Below are 20,373 nucleotides of genomic sequence, written 5' to 3'. Positions count from 1 at the left end.
TCTCATTTTCCGAAGTAAGTTAGAAACGGCTTTTTTTTTTTTTTTTTGTGGCTCCAGCCAGGGTTTTCTCTTTAACTGCAAGGCATGGGCGGAGCTATGGGGGCCATTCTCCCCCCAACTTTTTGACGACTTCACCATCTTTATTTCTGACTTCATGACCATCTTTATTCCTGAAATGAAAGGTCCGAGACTGACCAAAAATTTGCCCCCCAGCAGACAATTCCCAACTCCGCTTATGCTGCGAGGTAATTTTCTTTCAAAATATGTAAACAAACACTTTACAGTCATTTATACTATATATACGCCATTGAGTCTGCCAACAACTGCACTAGTTTAGTTGAGTTAAAGCTTTGGTGCGTGAAGTATTGAGTTCTATCCATGCATTCTTGCGCTCTGCGTATTTTAAGTTACGTTATTTTTTTTCCTTTAAAACTCCTGAATTAGTAATTATGAGGATCTAGCATAATTTGACCGAATCTAGCATAATTTCGATAAGGTTTTGGAATAATTCCGAGCTGTGAGTCTGGCAACGCTGAACCGGGAACCCCTTGCGACGAATTTTGTATACAAGTAATGACAAGTAACGCACACGGATTAGAGAAAAACAAAGGAAGAAGGCCGGTTGAAGCACTGCAACGCTCTCAGTTGTAGATAAAGAAATAAAGTCGTTTCGTGCAATTCTTTATTTAGTTATTTGCTCATTGTGATTTGGTATGTGCCAGTGGGCACACATTTCATTGGAAAAGTTATCTTGTTAAAGAATTAGGTGAGTTTTTCTATGTCCGACAAAGTGTGCTTGACGAACATCCAAATATAGTTTTTACTTAAAGCATTAGTGCTTATAGAATGTAGTACGAACACGTAAATAGTTTGTTAGCTATCAGTTTTATAATTGATCAGTTTAAAGCAGCTGGGATTATTGACTAAGCTACTGTTCAACTTGACTACTGCCTATTTGAGGTTGGTATAGAATTATTAGTAAAAACAGAATTTATGTTGTGCAGGTTAAGTTTAAAAACACCACTCGAACTAATTCTTAGAGTTTAAATTTTATCTCTAGTTTTTTTCTTATTCTCCAAAATATTTGCACTGTGCGACATGAAAGTATCCACTTTGCATAGATAAAGTTCAAGGTGACCACAAGAAATAACTTTTTTTAAGTATTAGATTTCGGGTTAACTGCTTCCGATGGCCAAGTTGAAATACAAAATTTACGGAGAAATAAATAGAATCAGACGAAATGTCAACACATAAGAGTGATAAAAATAGGGGTAAACATCACAATATACGCTAGTAGAGTAAAGTAAGATAGGGGAAGGAACGGATTAGGAAAGTTCTGACCCATTTTCATAAAATTAATAGAGAGTAATTTTTAGTTTCTGAGTGAGTATACCAACTGGAGCGGGCATTGTAAAGGTAACACAAGAAAAGTATTGTAGGACATCAGTATAAGATGATTAATTAGGGAGGTAAATAAAGTTACATTCAGGACTATATGAGTTCGCATATTAATGCAATATAAGGTAAACAGACAATAGGGCATAATAGTATTAATTAACCTAGGAAGTCAATGCTGCAGTAATGGAGGGAAATACAAAAATGCTGAGCGTAGGTTAATAAAAGGGAAGCTGTATCTGAAACAAATGTAGTGAAATGGAGCCAAATTTTGGGTACTAACCCATTTTATGAGTCATAAAGCGCAGGAAATTTGTTACTTGTTTTCACAATAGGATTGTACAAGTAGTCAAAATACAACGAGATTTTACTTCTTACATGAATAATAAGGTAGAAATACGGAATGGAAAGTTTGCTCTTTACCACGTAGTACTCCATGAGAAAGACATAATTAAGTAAAGTGCTATGTGAGGGCAATGTGCAAAGTGATCATAGAAATGCCGCAAAGTTGTGCCCCGCACAAGGAATGTTTTATGTTACATCCTTGTTTATGTGTATACCATCTACCCTACGGCACTACGTTCTTATGCTTTTTTTTAAATATACCTTGCGTACAATTACTTCCTTTATTCCTCTCTGACTAAGTATACATCCATATTGTATTACTTCGAAAATGTAGTAACTTTCAACTGTTCAGTGTTACAAACCCTGTCGTATTGAGTGGCCCGCATAGCGTAGTCGCTAACGCTATTGCCTTCAGTGCGAGCGGTCCCGGGTTTCGATTACCGGTGGGGGCACTCGGTCGAAAAAGTGTAAAAATCTTTTCAGGCCAGCCACCCTGAATGAGGTTTTCCTCATTCACACCAAGCAAATATCAGTACGTGACGTTTGGGCACTGGACGTTTGGGCGCGAGTTAAATTAAAAAGTCATTTTGTTAGGCGCTGAGTACTAAGTTGGAATCAAGATATCACAAGGTGTCTACTGTAGTGGAAGTCCTTGAATTATACTGGATTTTGTTTTACATACTAGAAATACTGAAATTTGAAAATTCTAAAAGCTGAATTAACAATTAAATTTTGTGAATTTAAGTTTCAACCAAAGTTAAGTATGCTTTTTATTTGATAACTTTTCAAGCCAAAGGTAAGTAGACCAGACTAGATATGATTGACTGCATTACGCACATAGTGAACCTATTCCATTAGAAAAATTAAAGCAGGACTTCTACTGTAGTTATGCAATAAGTGTGAATGTCAAACACATTTCTAGTAGTTAATGACCAATATATGTACACTTAACTATTATGTTTCACTTTGAAATCGTTCTATTTTTCCTTTCGCCACTTTCTTTAGTGCAGATTAAATGCTTACAATGAGACGAAAAAAAAGTGTGTTAAGTTTTGATTTTTATATTGGAATGTTAATTAAAAAAAACTGATACCAGAAATACAGCACACTACAGTTCCTAAACTCAATGTCTTAGACACCCTGTATTAACAGCTTTCCCTCAAATCGATTAGGATTTAGGATTTTTAGATTTCTGGGCTCTCGGCATGTAAGGCCATTTAGCCCGTCACGTTTGAGGGAGCACACTATCCGGGGAAAGGAAAGGAAGAAAGGAATGGGGAAGGAAGGAAGCGGCCTGGACCTATAAATTAGGTACCACCCCGGCATTTGCCTCGTGTGAATGAGGAAAACCTCATTCAGGGTGGCCGGCCTGAAAGAGCGTGTTACACTTTTTCGACCGAGTGTCCCTACCGAGAATCGAACACGGGACCGCTCGCACCGAAGGCGAGAGCATTAGCGACTACGCCACGTGTGGCCACTTCCCTCAACTCGAGTGCGCGGAAATCTTTTATTGGTAGTTCTTTATTGGACTTAAGAGAAGAGTTTGGCAAACGTAATACGAAAGAAAGAAAATTTTAATATTATGTAATTATTAACTTTTATAAAAAAATACAAAAATTAAATCAATATGCTTTAATTATCATTAAGAAAATTGTTAACAGTTCGTCTGATTCCTTCATTTCCTAGCTTTCTTATACAAAAATTATATCAACATTAGATCAGAAGTACAAGAATCGTGAACAAGCGAAAAATCAATCCATCACGAGGTTAGGCAACAAATGCCACAAACGCATTAAACTATTTAATTTAGATGAATAAATAAGAGAGAAAATAGATAAATGAGGTGAGATAAAGATAGAAGTGTAGGAAATGTATATATCTTGATTCGCGCTTAGTTTTCAGTGCCTAGCTTAGTATATATTACGTAAATTGTGATTTTTACTATGTATCTTGCGCCGGAACGTCCGCGCCCAAATGGTGGCGCCCAAACGTCCTGCCCCGGCAAATATCGGGGTGGTCCCAGGCAGCTTTCTTCCTTCCCTTTCCCCGGATAGTGTGATCGCCGAGGGACGTAATCCCTCAATCGTGACGGACTAAATGGCCTTAGATGCCGAAAGCTCAGAAATCAAAATCCTAAATCTCTCGTATTGAAAAATAACGAAAACAATGTTTCAGTGGAATTATAATCTTGTTTCCTTACGTTATCACTGAGAAACAGGCATTGTATCAGTCAGTGCAGATTGATTTTAGTGGGGCAATATATACATATTACGTGTGGACACATGGTGTAATACACGAAGCAACTTTAAAACACAAAACAACTTGTGCTAGGTGCTCAATAAGTTGCACGAATCCTATCTAACCGAGTCAGGGCTAATGCGTAGCAGGATGTTTCTTGCGGAGGTGGCTTTGTATGAAGCAGGAGCATCAATGATGGTTGATATACGCATAACCGAGAATAGTAGAAAAACACTTCATATGGCACAAAAGCACCGTGGCCTGTGACATTTCCATGGTCACTTCATAATCCTTATGAACAGTATCAATAAAACAAAATTGAACAAAGCACCAACTATATGTTAATAATACGTGTACAACAGTATTATTACATTAAAAGTACTACGCTTTTCATTTCGTATTTGTACCTTGTTATACCTAAGAGAGGTTAGATCCCCATATATTTTGTTTTCTTATACATTCCTATTGTGAAATTAATTCACTTATTTCTTCTGTAGATTGTACAAATTTATACCTCTCTAAAATAGGAGAGCACCCAGCACCAAAGAGGTGATACGTTGTGGAACACTGTAAAGTACGGTACTCTTCCTAGGTTAGTTATTAAGACAGTGAGTTTAAAACTCTGAAGCATTATGTTGTGTTGTTACTTTACTTAATTTGGCCTCATTACGCACCGTTATATAGTCCAAGGTTAGACTATACTTTTCTCTGTAATTATAACTAATTACAGAGAAAAGTGTAGTTTGATCTTTACAGTGATGGCCTTTATTGCCTTTTTCATCTGTCTAATGGTTAAATTTTCATTTAATTCTATATCAATTTCCCGTAAACTTCGTAATTTTGGAGGCCATTTCCGAAACAATTCCTTTCACGATTTGTATATATGTTCATCTGAGTATATACTAAACTACAGGGCTAAGAACACAAACCAGCCTCTGCGAGGTGTACAGTAAAAAGCACGAATGATGTTACCGAGTGAGGGGAAGGCGAAGCTGGTGGGAGAAGCGAGGATAGTAGAAACACTGTGTTCCCTATGTTATTAGATGCCTTACCTATCGGACTGTTTTATTGTAATGGATAGTAAAGCACGGTAGGTTAAGTTAGATTAACAGAATGTGTTAGCTTAGTGCTTGTACCTACTTTAATGTGGGTTTTTGCAACAATACGAGTTTCTATAGTACTTGTAATGGTTTTACACTAATAACGCTACTTTTATAAGATAAAGTTCAGCTTTCGTAACTGCAGAAAATTTTTCACTTTAACGTCCCATGATTATGTCCTTTACGCTAAGGGAGACGATGAATAAAGCAAGTGAATGGTAATCAGAGAATTAGTGAAATGAGACAGTGGGAGGAAACGGGTGTACCTAGGCCTTAGATCGAATCTGGAACCCCACGCACCAGACGTAAGCTCTCTTCTACTGAGCCGCCGTGCACCCGGTAACTATAAAGAAATACTACGCCTCCGGAAAATAGTGCCTAATAGTTTTTTTTTTTTTTCATATACGCTTACCTATTTTAACCATCATATATACTTGCAATGGTTTTAATAGTAGTACACGGTGCAGATTTACAATAGGAATCCACATGTTTGTAAAGTTTACAGAATAAATTTAAGATAAACTTTGTTTATTGGTATTTTGTGAAAATAAATAAGATTTCTAAGAGTGACGCAGTGATGGTTTAATCATGTTTTTGAAAAAATCACCAAAATGGAAAATAGAAAGGAGAAGGATTAAAAAAAAAAAAAAAACAAAAAACGAACTAATTCTAATCAGCGCAATGCAAGGTTTGTAACACAGCTATGATGTGACCCTTCCTTCCTTAGTTTTAGTCGATCTCCTTTCAAAAAAACAACTATTACTCCATTTTAGTATCTGTAGAACCATTTCACGTTGCGAATAAACCATCAAAATCATTTAAAAATACTTTAAAAAAAAAAGTGACATCTACCTCTGACAAACAGTAAAAGTAAAATCCACGTGTTAATCATATCCCATGACCGAATAACTTACAACCACCAAAATACACAGACAACATAGATATAATTGGGTAAAAACATTACACCACCAACCACGGCCGCGGTAGCTCACTGGTAGAGCGTTCACCTCTGGTGCATGGGGTCTCTGGTTCCATGCCAGCTCGCACCAAGTGAACTTTGTGACGGACAGACACCTTGTGTGTGCGTTTCTTCGGGGTTCTCACGTTTCCTCCCACTTTTTCATTCCATCATTTCCTTTCTTTCTCATCATCGGCGTCTCCTTTGCCTTCGGGCATTTCCGTGTGACGTAAAACAGATTCCATTTTTTTTTTTTTTTTTTTTTTTTTTTTTACACAACCAACCAATCATACTGCTTTAAAACCTTGGGTCATCACAAAAGAGTGCTAACGCCGCCAAATCGCTATTAACCAAGACAAAGCACACACACTCCAGGAACCTGCTAATTTGCGATAGAAACAATCTGATTGCAGTGAGGGGAAACAATATAAAAGAACAAGCACCAGAGCTAACTTTTATATTGAACTAGCAGAATACCATTCTTCGCACGGGGAGAATAGTTTTATTTTGGATTTAAACAGCATCGGAAGTATTCATATCACTATTCATCTCAGCGACCTCAATAACTTTTGATCCGACACAAATATCGGTCATTTCGAGCATATATATCCTCCTCACCCAAGTTTCTCTGCTGAATTTTGACTTAAACGGCATCGGAAGTGTCACTGTTCGTCTCAGCGACCCCGAAAACTATGGATTCGACACTGACATAAGTCATTTTCGATCATTTTCAATCTCTCCCTCCCCTAAATTACACCGTCAAAGTGAAATGATAAAAACCATCCAGTCCCGAACCTCATCTACGTTGAAAATTTGATTGAGATCGATCGTGTGGCTCAAGAGGTATTAAGTCACAAACGATGTCAATTTCATTTTTATTTATTTGTATATATGCATTTATTTAAATATATTATCTATATATATATATTTGAAGGGCTCGGGGGGGGAAACACGATAACTGACAAAATCATGTTTCGAGATAATGAGTACATATATTTTGCTATTTACCGTAATTTACTTGCAGGAAGTCGTAAGAGGAAGCACTTTCAACGCGTATTACTCTGCCATCTATTGGAGGATTGACCCATTGATTGTTCTTATGATGAAGAACACAGAGATCTAAAAATTTCAAAATACCGAAAATGTCAGTTATCGTGTTTTCCCCCGAGCCCCGTCCAGTGCTTATAAATCCGAAATGGCTGAGAATAAAAAGATGAAACAAAAACTGAGATAGGAAAATGTTATAGGGCGCATCACATGGTGTTGTTGTGGTGATTCACAGGGCCCTCTTTCAAGGTGGCCCAGGGGCCAACTTCAAATTTTCAAATGGGAACCTGTATTGAATCATACCTCATTCAATAGTACTTGAGAAACGAAACATCTTTTGTAGGAAACAATTTTCGATCTGGGCCACCGTTTTCAAAATGGCCGCAAAAAGTGTCGTGTATTATTTGGATCCCACGTTAAGCTGTAGGTCCATGTCTCATATATTCTTAAAGGGAGGCTAAACTTAAAAATCAATTATAATCGTTTATACCTTTAACCCACCATCGTTGATGCGCCTGATCCCTACAGACGCTACCATGGGGGTCTCCTGTTTCGTTCTGTCCTGACTCTGTCCCGACATAGCTTTCGATATTTTTAGTGGCACCCTAGCGTAAGTAGTTGGTTAGTATTTTTGATAATAGTTTTTATGAAATATTTCTCCTAAAATAAATTTGCAGCGAGAAATGGAAGTTCATTCGCCAAAACATACAAGGGGTCGATTTAGTGAAAATGATATATATGTATAAAAGAAATTGTGTATGAATCGCTGTTGTAAATCTGTATCCCGTACACTTACAGGAGCAAACATAAAATATGCCTGTATTAGTTACTGTTTGCATTAGTCGGCTGCAAAAATTCGTTTCTTATAAATATATCTTTTATATGCAAAGTGTTTAATTTTCCCTGAAAATTTTGCAGCATGTGGTGTTCTTTAACGTAACCTGCACTATTTATGTGTGACATTATGATTATTTCGATTTTGAGTACAAATATAAAACAATTCTAGAAACGTTTAAATTTCCGATTGTAGTGTTTTGCGTAATAGAAGAATATTTTTAAATATGTTGTAAAATAGATGTTCATAACACAGTGGTGCCCCCCCCCTCATGTCCATGACGCACCCCCCTCAATTGCCTATCCGTAGGTGTTTTTCCATGAAAAAAAAATCTTTTCGATTAATTTTTACACCCTCTCAAACATATTTATATAGATTTTTACCCCCCCAAATATTTCAATGACGCAGTTTGCGTCATAGCCACCCCCTTGTGGGCACCCCTGCATAACATTAAAAAGAAAGAAATATATCCTCATATCGTATTACATTGAGTGGTGAAAAGTGGAATTCAAATTATTTATGTTATTTTATAAGTTATTCGCAAGGGTCAGCATATTTATTTCAAGTGTTAGAAAAAAAAGTTGAAATTCACTCGTATAGAGCAAAGTCTGTAAAATTTGGCATGGTTTATTATTTGAACTTTAAAGAATTTATATTTTGAGTAGTTATTATATATGAGTGGTCGGCATAGATATGCAAAATAATATGGAAAATAGTAATAAGCAATCAGAATATGAAGTTTTATCATTTGATAGTATAGTGAAATCTGTTTATGTTCGCCATATCAGTTCGATTGAAAAGTGGCCAACTTACAGAAGAGAAATATATTTTGAGGCGTTAATACAATAATAACTATTTCAAATACAAAACCTACTTACTAGCTGCATATAAAATTCTTGTAAATGATATCTTTTATAGTTCCCTCATGGTTAGTGTACGTAATTTGGGCACGGAGGATCCAGATTTGATTCCCTGGAGTTTCTAAGTTAAGCTGGGGCCGCGGTGGCTCAGTGATAGAGCGTTCACCTCTGGTGCGTGGGGTCCCTGGTTCGATCCCCACTCACGCCAAATGAATTTTATGGTGGACAAACACTCCCGTTTCCTCCCACTTTCTTCATTCCACCATTCCCTTAATTTTTCATTATTACGGTCTCCTTTAGTCTAGCCGGCATAGTCGTGAGACGTAAAACTTAATTATTTCATTTTAATTTTTCTACGTTAAGCGCGTCTCATGTAACTTAAGTGCTGACAGAAATATTACACTCAGAACCCGCCAATCCAGTGGCGCTTGGTAAAATGTTACTTGCGCAATATGAAAACATTACATTTAGTTTGCCGTTCGCATTTTGTGATTTAAATGTGCTAATTTCAGCCTGCTAATTACCTAGAGAAGGCTACACCACATTTTAAAATCTTGTCTCCATTCTACCTACGACAATAGATGCAGAGAAGCTCGTCAGTTCCAGGATAAACTGGATCATCTCAAGTCTAACTTCTACTGGTTCTTACTTTTAGAATACACAAATTGATTATCTTGCTACTGGGTTCTGACCAGCAGAAAGTGGGTTTAGATTTATTTTTTCTACACTTTGTAACACGAATCTGGCCGTTATTTGTTAGAAATTTCTTAGTTTTTCCAAGAGAAAAGATTCGAACACGTGGCGAAAACAGATCTTTAGAGTCGGTTTTGCGTGACCAGGGTGTCTATCAGTCACGAGTCATGAAAAAGTCACGAAATCAGAAAACGGTCATGAAAGTCAAGAGAAAATCACGAAATCAGTAAACGGTCATGAAAGTCAAGAAAAAAGTCACGAAATCAGAAAACGGTCACGAAGTCATAAAAAAAAATCACGAAACAGCGTTTTGTCACGATTTTTTTTATTTGTACATATATAATTACAGACTGGAAAATTTTGTTCTATAAAACGTGAAAATTCACTACCACAAATGTCTGTGGTGGGCTTTAGATGCTACCAAATCACAATCAAAGAACGCTTGTATCGCATGAATAAAAATTCAGTCTAATTCGCATCCAAATTCACTCTGGAGATTGTTACGAAATTTCCTGGTTCGGTAAAGAAAAGGTCGCGAAATTTCATTTTGGAATTTTAGTAGACATCCTGATGACGCTGGTGAATTTAAATTTTATGGATTCTTTCTTTTTTTTTTTATGAGTTAACCCTTTTGATTCTAGCGCGAAAGTAAAATCGGAAAAATTCTTGAATGTGGAATTTCCGATTCCGAAAAATTTTGGCGATCCCTAATATATATATATATGCTTATGAACTTCCCAAGCCGAAGGTCCACTTTTGTATCAAGAACGATCAAATTCGACTGTTTTTTTTTTTTTCCAAGATATTTTTGAATTTGAATTTTAAGTCTCCTTCGTTTCTCGTGCTGATATGAATATTTATATATCCTATATCGTTTTAATTTGACCACACAGAAACTTCTTAGTCACCCGTCTTCCACGCCAATTTAAATATACGTAAATTTTTCAAGGGTCGGGGGTTAAACTTACGTTAGAAGTGCGTGATGTTAATTTCAAATTTGTAACCCTGTATATTCCCTGTGCTAATAATGTTCCAAAGTCGGTAATTTTTACATTCTAGGCCACTATGTTCTCGAAGTTTTATTCTTGCATATTGGCTAACAGATAGATATCAGGTGTTCTAAAAATAGCGACCACGGACTACAGACCACTATTCTACATGTCAAAATAAAACATATATATACACAGTATATATATATATATATATATATATATATATATATATATATATATATATATATATATATATATATATATATATATATATATATATATATATATAAAATTGTATACATTTCGAGTCCTCGTCTAAAAATGCGAGTTGCACTTATGTAGCAACGTCGCAGATAAAGAGCCTCAGAGAACATCTACCAATCCATCAAATAGTTATATCGATTCTTTCCAGATGGCAGCTAAAGCTGATATTCGTTGACACTAGCACCATCTGTTAGCGTAACAATCGATGTAACTGTTTGATGGATACATAGAGTAATACTAATGGTTCCAAGTTAATCTGTGACTTTGCCACATAGTGAAATTTTGATTCCCCATGGCGGCTGAAGGAGGCTCCGTGGGTATACCATTATATATTTTCGTTTATTTTCACATTTCCTAACATTTTCGCTTTATTTTGACCTGAAGAATAGTGCTCTGTTGTCCGTGAGTGCCATTTTTAGAACAGCCGATATATATAATGAATGTAAAGTTGCGTTCGTTTTTATTTTTTTTAGTTTAGTCTGTCTTTTCAGCACCGAGGCTATATGAGATGTACTCTTATAGGTTATGATAAAATCCGAACCATCGTAGTGCATTCAATATACTCTCTCATGGGGAATTGAACCCAGGAATGAAGACAAACGCATCTGTGAGTAGATCAGCGGGGAGGGCTAATGTAAAGTTACGTATGTTGTTTCAAATATAAACATACTCCATACATTACTTTGTTCTTTGTCTTAAGCTAAAGTGAGACCATTTTTCATCCACTCACTATATTCAGAATTTCCCGAGCATCTTAGAACAGTGTTAGTATTTATCAAATTTACATAGTAGGGGCGTGTTAATACTACTCTAGTTTGCACAGTTAAATCTCGTAAAAAAAAAAAAAAAAAAAAAAAAAAAAAAAAAAAAAAAAAAAAAAAAATAATAATGTCGTACAGCTGGGATCAACCAATACTATATTATTAAAAGCTCAAGAACCCAAGTATTTTTTTTTAGGTGGGCTTAGCCCATGTCTTATGTAACCTCGGCGCTAATTAGCGACGCTAAACTTTAACGAAGTTAACACTTTTAGGTTTTGAAGTATCCCTATGTCCTGTAAAGCATACTCTTTAATGCTATTTGTAAATTGAATAGAGTTCATTTTAATGTTTTTTTTTTTTTTTTTTTTATTTATTTCATGTCAAAAGTTATGAGTAGCGAACGAAATGAGTATAAACTTGAATCGCCGCCAGAGGCTGGACCTTCGAATGTTACCTTTATGCCAGAATCTTCGGAGCTTTTGTTAGTATCTTCCTTGGATAAAACTGTACGATTATACAATGTTAAAACAAACCGCTTGGAGTTGAAGTATGACCACTCCAAGGCTGTATTAGACTGTTGCTTTCGGGTAAGTGTAGCAGTTAAGAGAAACACTTGTTGCTTTTGGTATATAGTAGGTCATTAGTTTAATGTAAAATGAATTTCTTGATTTTGAAAATGAAAATAATAATAATAATGTATGCTTTTCCACATAAAGTACTTAGAAGAACAAATTGGTGAACTAATGATTACTTGCTAGAAACTAGTGAATGAAATTACGTTTGTACGCTGCACTTTCCCAATGTTTTGATTTACTACTACTACTTTCCCAATGTTTTGTTTTCTTTAACACTTTCGCTGTCGCGTGTACCACCGGTTTTGTGAACCACGTATACTACTAGTGGTACACACACCTTACACTTCTGAGCCGCATGATTCACCCGTGGACATAAATTGACTAAAGCGTACATTCTAGTAAGACTGGCCTCTCTATAAAACGTATAAACTTGGCCCACGGTTGGTTGGGATAGGTGATTGTTGCACTACTGATATTGGCCTGACAGTAACTTGCTTGGCAAAGAGAGTATTAAAGTAGCTAGAGATACATATGATTCTGTCTGTATATTCTGTGAATTTCAAAACTTACATATAAAGTTGTTATTTTTATTTTAATCCCTCTTCCTCCATAAAGAATGCCTCTGAAGATGTTGACTTACAATATAATTAAGTAAAATCTTTAACGTCCTACATTTATACCTTGTGGATTAAAAAAGACTGGTACAAAGTTTAGATGTTGAATTGGTGAAAGGACATGGCAAGTCCCGAGAGATCTCAATTCGAAACGTTATGTACCACAATAGATTTTGGTGTGTGACTCAATCAGAGATCCTTCACATTAGGAATAAATTATATCACTGAGCTACGATAAATATCTCCGTTATGTCGGGTGGGGAGGATTGTGTGCTACAGTGAAATTTAGAGCTATATCGGCGGTAGTTCATTACTAGAAGGGTTACCTCAACCGAATTGGTCGAAATGGAGTAGCCAGACGAAGGGTGTTCTGGGAGAAGGCAGCGGTTCTCCAGTAGCCAAATTGGCGGAAATCATAGCGATTGGTACGGCAACTTGGACATTAGTGCCAGGCGTGGTCAGAGTGACTTTAACGGCTTTCATAAACACCACTATTTTCCCCTAATTTGCTGACAGCAGAAACAGAGCCCTTCACAAGTTAGAATGTAGTTTCAAAAGTAAAATATCCCCCATTCGTATCTCCAGGAGGAGGATGTCTTAGTAAGGACTGTTGGACGAGAAAGTAGCAATGTGAGGAAGATAGATAAAAAAAGAAAAAGAAAAAAAAAAGAAATTTTTGAGTTTAACGTCCTACAATTATGCTCTTCAGACTAAGGAAGGTGATGATTAAAGCAAGTGAATGATTATGGAGAATTGGTGGAATGAGAAAATAGGAGGAAACGGGCGTACCCCGAGGAAACTTAGGAGCATGATGTTGACTATTACAAACTTACTTCGCCGGGAATCGACCCAGAGACCCCACACACCAGCGGTAAGCGCTCTACTACTGAGCCACCGTGCCCCCAGGATTATAGGTAGAGAAAGAAAGAGAAGAAGATTTAGGATGAAGCATAAACGTACGTACCAGGTTACAGGGAATGGAATTAGAAAATCTTGAAGACTAAGTTAAACAAATAATCTATACAGAGGTTGTTCAGTCTACATTTGGCCATTTTCGACTTACCTAAAAATTTAGAAGAATCCATGGCGCCAGGTTCGTAAGTGCTCGATGTGTTTTCCTTGGTTCCTAACAATAGCCTGAAAGCGTAACTTCCACTGTAATAGGCTTCTCTGAAGAATTGGGAGGGGAATCTTGTCCCATTCCCTTTGCACAGCTTTCCAAAGTCCTTCCACAATTGTCACATGCCGTTTTCCCAAAGCCCGCTTCAGCAATCCAAATCCACAATAGTCCATAGGACTTGCATCTGGAGATTTAACAGGTACCTCATTGAAAGATATCACTTGTATACCACTTGCCTCCTCCATCTCCCTGTAGAATGCGAGGGACGATCGTGAGGTATCTGATGAGGCCTTGTCCATGTGAATGCGCATCAGATTGGCGTCATTTTCGTACATTGTTGGAATCTCATGCTCGTGGATCGGCCGCATGATATGCTTCTGAAAATACTGCGAATTTATTTTGCAGTTCTTCGCCACCCTAGGACTCGGTAACAGTAGCCAGTAACGACCAAGAACCCTTTTGGTAAGGATTCTTTACAGACACGGACTCACTTTCTGAAGTTCTTGACGCCTTTCTCTCAGTACATGATGGCTCTCGGTTTGCCGCCGTCGGAAAGGTAAATTCATGCTTCATCGAGCGTTACGATGTACATCCACCTTTGTTTTGCCAGATGCCGTTCGTACAGCTTCCGGGCGTTACACTTTCGTTTCTTTTGGTGGGCATCCGTGAGAAGGTGGCCGCGAGCTTTCATGACTTTTTCCAGCTTAAGTTGATGGTGTAAGGTCCGGCTCACAGTCCCCAAAGACACGTCAAGACGATTAGCCATACAACTTTGTGTTGGCGGACTTTCTTGCATTGCCATTTTGCGAAGTTTCCTCTGCATGGTGGAGGTGGCGTTGGTGCATTCCCGCTTCCTAGGCAACTTCGTTGGTGATCCAAATGGCGGAGCTTCGTTACCCTTGTACTTTTTAATAACATTTTTTTTATTCCACTTAAAGTGATGTTGCAACCATTCTTCTTGCACTGTTTTCTAATGACAGAAACACTAAAGTGGGCGTCATAAAGAGCCGCAACATAGCCTTCCCAAAACCGGCTTGGTTTGGGCGGCATTTTGGTCACAGAGCGGAAACCCACACACTTGGAAACAAATTTAACACAACACTCACAACAATGGTCTTGTTTTGTGTGTTATTGTCGTCCGCGCGGAAAAACAACTCCGTTCCCAGGAAGCCACTGCACAACACTGCAGGACGTCACGAACCAGGTCGGGTGAGTCCCTTCTGCCCGTGAGGGGGAAGGAACGAAATAGGCCAAACGTAGGCTGAACAACCTCTGTACTTGATAAAAGTTTATGAAGTTAGATGCGAAGGTAATGTGGAATTGACAAGCGAGGGATATAGAATCTTTTACTTAGGCAGTTAAAAGGGCAGTCATAATGGTGTGGGAATAATTCTTGGTAAATGCGTAAAAAGGTAGTGAAAGTAGAATTTGTTTATTATAGAGTTGTGATGTTAAGACCTGAAGGAAAAAGGAAGGATCTAGTGGTGATGCAGACATACTTACCGACCACTTGGCATACAACTGAAGAAGTAAAAGAAAATTATGAGAAAGTAAAATACATTATTGAGAGGGAGAAGAGGGGGTGTATGCGTAATTGTGATGGGAGATTTCAATGTGCTTGTGGGAGGAAAACAGGAAGATAGTTTCGTGGGCAAATATGGCTTAGGCAAAAGAAATGAAAGGGGAGAGAGACTTGTCAATTTCTGTAGGCAGAATTTACTAGTAATTGGGAACACGTGTTTCGATCAGCACAAGAGAAGAAGATATACATAGAAACCCCCAATAGACAGCCGAAGATACCAGGTACACTGTTATGATTCAGGACAGGTATCGGAATAGCTTGAAGAACGCAGCGACTAGTCCCGGGTCCGACATTTTCTTTGATCATAACCTTGTGCTGGCCAAAGTGGATATTCAGCTGAAAAATGTAGGCAGAAGAAAAGTAGGCAACAAGATGTTAAAAACTGAAAAGTTCAAAAACGAGGAAGTAAGAAATCTTTCATTGAAAAATTAGGAGGAAAGAAAGAAAGACAAATATACTCACATGAGAAAAGGATACGTTCAAGTAGTAAGAGCATATTATACTTAGCCAACAGCAGGCTGCAGAAGTAGTAGAAACACAAAACGGCTAAGAAACCGTGGGTTACAGAACTGATGTTGCAGAAAATGAAGGTAACGAGGGCGTGAGTTACAAAAGGAAACAGACAGAGCGAGAGAAGAGTTTAAGAAAATATAGAAGTTGGGAAGTATGGTGAAATGTACAAGGAGGTAAAATCTTCGGAACTGCGAAGAAAACAAGGGGTTGTTACGATGGCAGTAGAAAATAAGAATAGGAAGGTAACCAGGGAGAGGAGCGAAGTTTTAGGAAGATGGAAAGAATATGTTGAGGACTAGTCTGAGGGTAGGGATAGACAGAGTGGTGTAAATATTGAAGTAGAAAATAAAGTATGTGAAGATGGTATAGGATTTAGTATTTTTCGGGATGAGTTTGAAAAAGCTATATCTGAGATTAGGACTGGAAAGACAACACGGTTTGATAATATAGCAATCAAATTCATTAAGAATATGGGAGACAAGGCATGAGGGTAACCTAAAAATTTTCCTGAAGATCATGATATTGATGGTTAAAATCCTCATATAGCATGTAGAAGGAATATATATATATGCTTCGAACACCAAACAGAAGGTTGTATGGAAAGGTAAGAAAAAGAAAGATAGAATTGGGTTATTAAGGGTAATAATCAGTGAAAGATTTATAGAAAAAAAAAAACAATGTTTATGTTGTATTTATTGACCTAGAAAAGACTTTGGCCGTGTGAATTGGGAATCCTTGTTGGGAGTTCTAAAGAAGGTTGGGTTAGAATGGAAAGATCGAATACTCATAAGAAACTTATACAGGATGAACCATTTACCTTGATGCGCCCGTGCAACTTTTAAACTAATAGACAAAAGTAATAAAATTTTGTGCCATGCAAATATCGTCAGGGGGATATTGTTTGGCATACTCTGTGATACCATCAGGTTAACAGTGTTGCCAGCCCAACATTGAGTTGTATATTTTCAAGTGGCATTACGTGAGGTTATTGCACGTTTCAAATCAACATGTTAAACAAAAACTTACAATATCAGATTTGTTTTCAGTGTTGCAAACTAAGAACGCTACAGTCTGACAAACATCCAAATTTTGGTGGGCTCTACAGCAGTAACAACGCAAGTAAGACGGACGAGACAATTAACGTCAGAAGTACTTTAAGTGTCTAATACTGTGATCATGATATGTCGGATTTCGAACGAACAGGTAGATAGACACAAGGGATTGAATTTTTTTTTTAATTTTTTTTTTTTTTTTTTTTTTTTTTTTTTATTTTAAGCCTTTATTTCGAAAATCTTTTGAGTTAAGTACTTCATTCAATCACATAAATAGCTTTCAGTGGATGTGAAGATCATACCGTCATTTATAGCAACTTGATATCTCAAACTGTTCTGGAGATATGATAAATAGTGATAAAGTGGGCAACGCTGCTTAAAATTATGTATTTCCTAAAAGTTATTGTAATTATACCTAACAAAAATATTGTTGTAATCTCATCGAAACAAAGTAAATCAAAGATTATTTTAAAAAGTTCCTACAAATACGCCCTTTTAAGCAATATATAAAATTTAACCATTTTCTTTCATTTCTCGGATGGTTTGAGATCAAATTGCTATAAACGGCATTATGATTTTTATATAATACTAACCATACCAACTATATAATTGGATGTGATACTTATCGAAGCACTTTTTCGAAACAAATTTTTCATTCGTTGTAACTTTGTTTCTATTTGTTGAAAATATGTCATATGATGACCGTAGCATTCGAAATTGAGTTATCTATTTTGGATGCGCGTTATCCCGTCCGTGTCACTTGCGTTATTACTGTTGTAGAGCCTTCTAAAATTCGGTTGTTTTTCGTTGTTTGTGATATTGTAGCGTCCTTAGGTTGCAACACTGCACAATGAGTGTGGAAATATAATTTTTCATTTTAGACGTACAGGCTTTCCAATGCTCTTATATTTCCTATTTTTCCTGCGTCTCTTCCTATAAATTCCTATGTTTCCTACATTTTAACGAAACCTCCTATATTTTTGTGGCATTGCTACTTCCACTTGTAAAAATAACTAACTCTATGGCCTATGGAACCCGGAGGTTCAATGCCGCGTTCACAAAAGCTCTCCACTGACTTCTATCCTTAGCTAACTGCATCCAGTTTCTACTTTGTATTCCAATCTCTGCGAGATCCATCTTAATATTGTCCTCCCATCTGCACCTAGGTCTTCCTAATGGTCGTTTTCCGATGGGTCTTCCAGTCAAGACTTTGAGAGCGTTTCTACTTTCTTCCATTCTAGCTACATGACCTGCCCACCTAAGCCTCCTAGACTTGACGACCCTAACAATGTTGGGTAGACCATATAAATTATGTAGTTCCTCGTTATGAAGTTTTCGCCATTCCCCATTCCCGTTCCTCTTCGTTCCGAATATTCGTCTCAGGATCTTGTTCTCAAATACTTTCGGTCTATGTAAAAATAACATCATAAAGAAATAAGGTGTGGGTAGTTGGAGGGCCATTTGTTTCCACAGTAGGGTGGTTAAATGGAGACTCTTCTGTGTTTCGTCCTTTCCTGCACCAAACAATATACAAGTAGCTCAAAAAGTGCTCATACACGTATAAAATGGAACAAAAAATAAACTAGTTTCGTGATATTTATTAAAAAGTTCTATGGCGTAGTAATAGGCGTATCAATACTTTTTGCACTAACTGTAGGCAAATATTTGTAGAATATATTACACATAGTAAAATCTTACTTTAAAAGCGCCAGCTATAGAATGTTTACATTTTACATTTTATTTTACATTTCAGATGGTTTTTCCGGGAAGGGTAGAACAGTATTTCTGTGTCTTCCTCGTAGCGTTTTCAGTATTCCATTGTAATTTCTGCGTTTTGTATGTATGATCATATAACAGTTGGTGTAATTTCCGTGTGACTTTTTTTTTTTTCTTTATTTCTACCAATAATGGATAATTGAAATGCTCCGTCCAATAGGTAGAATTATTATGAGTTATTTTGTTCCTTGTTCTTTCAAAATGTTCTAGGAAATAATTGAAATGTTCCTTTCTCAGCTTCACGAAACCTCCTAATTTTTTAGTGATGATTTTCTATATTTTTTTCATTAGCATTGGAAAGCCTGCGCGTAAATTTGAAATAGGCAATAACCTGACGTAGTACAATATGGAAAAAAAGAAAGAAAAAATACAACTTTGTGGTCTGCTGGTATTGAAATGTATGTCAAACAATGTCCTTCTGTTGATATTTGCATGCTAGAGATTTCAGCGTTTTGTACAGGGTGATTGAAAAAAACGTGTAATATTGAAAATTAAATAATTTCATGAAAACAATTTTAAAAAGATATTTATCTGATTTAATAGTAAAAATAAAACTGTTTTAGAATATTTACAGTGCAATTTATCTTTTTGAAGATGACATCTTATAGGGGAACTCCTCCTCACGCAAACATTCCTGCAGTCTCTGGTTTGACGTGACGGTTCGCACACGGCCTGGAGGTTTCTTTCTTCATTGCCGAACCAGTTTGCTCGGAATTGCGTATCCATGTTTTCATTGCATGTGCTGATGGAACACGATCGTGGCGTCCTAAATTAAAATGACGGCTGAATTCTCTACGTTCTCCCTCCATACTGTCATTGTTCTTGTGAAACGCTTTGATCGCAAGAGCACGTTGTGCACCACTCCAAACATTCATGATAACTAAATGGCAGGGTGTCGTTGACAGGCTGGCGTACGTTATTCAATGTTACCAAATACCCATTGTTGCCGACATAACTTTCAAAATTTCCCGTTTCTTTGAGTCACCCTGTATCTATTAGTCTAAAAGTTACAAGGGTGTATCGAGATAAATGGATTCGAACTGCATTGAACAAGTAAGTGTTCGAGTAGAGGAGGAAATGACAGAGGAGAGTGCAATTGGAAGAGGAGTTCTATAGAGATACTGTCTCTCGCCTACATTATTTAATATCTATCTAGAAGATGTAGTGAAAAGGAGCCTACATAATGTAGACAGTATTTCGGTAGGAGATAGAATGATTAGGTGTATACAGTTTACAGATGCTTTGTGGGATCTGAAAAGAAAATCAGTAAGATGTTAGGAAACTTGAGGGAGGGCTGTGAGGAATATGGGATGAAAGTGAATGTTAGAAAGACAAAAGCCATGGTGTTTTGAACGAAGCAATCAGTGTCAAATATATAGAAGTAGAAAGGGAGAAAATGGAACAGTTGATTAATTTTTGAATATTTGTAGTATTTTTAGTGACGATATGAAGTGCAAACATGAAATAAAGAGTACTCCTCACCAAACACTTGATTAATACTTTCGGTACTTCTTTATTTGCAGGGTTCCTACTGGTGAGGGAAGTCAGGGAAACTCAAGGAAAAAGACTACAAATCAGGGAAAGTCAGGGAAATTTTATAATATATATATATATTTTTTTTCTGACATTAATTGTACAACAATTTCAGCTTAG

The 20,373-nt window shown here is 36.9% G+C and overlaps 1 protein-coding gene across 2 annotated transcripts in view; it reads left to right on the top strand.

Moving 5' to 3' along the window:
• Positions 1-576: 576 nt before the first annotated feature.
• LOC145687924 (mitotic checkpoint protein BUB3-like) overlaps positions 577-20,373 on the top strand; it is a 111,023-nt gene continuing 91,226 nt past the window's right edge. Inside the window, exons 1-2 of one of the 2 annotated variants that reach the window (XM_081761485.1) lie at positions 577-766; positions 11,876-12,075. In XM_081761485.1, the coding sequence (XP_081617611.1) occupies positions 11,878-12,075 (198 nt within the window). In that variant the 5' untranslated portion in view covers positions 577-766; positions 11,876-11,877. The remainder of the gene's footprint in view (positions 767-11,875; positions 12,076-20,373) is intronic. The other variant, XM_081761486.1, reaches the window with a different exon arrangement.

Source organism: Thermobia domestica, chromosome 6 (genome assembly GCF_964235325.1).
Source record: "Thermobia domestica chromosome 6, izTheDome1.hap1.1, whole genome shotgun sequence".
In the NCBI taxonomy this organism is placed as follows: Eukaryota; Metazoa; Arthropoda; class Insecta; order Zygentoma; family Lepismatidae; genus Thermobia; species Thermobia domestica.
This window is presented reverse-complemented; position numbering and strand designations above follow the sequence as displayed.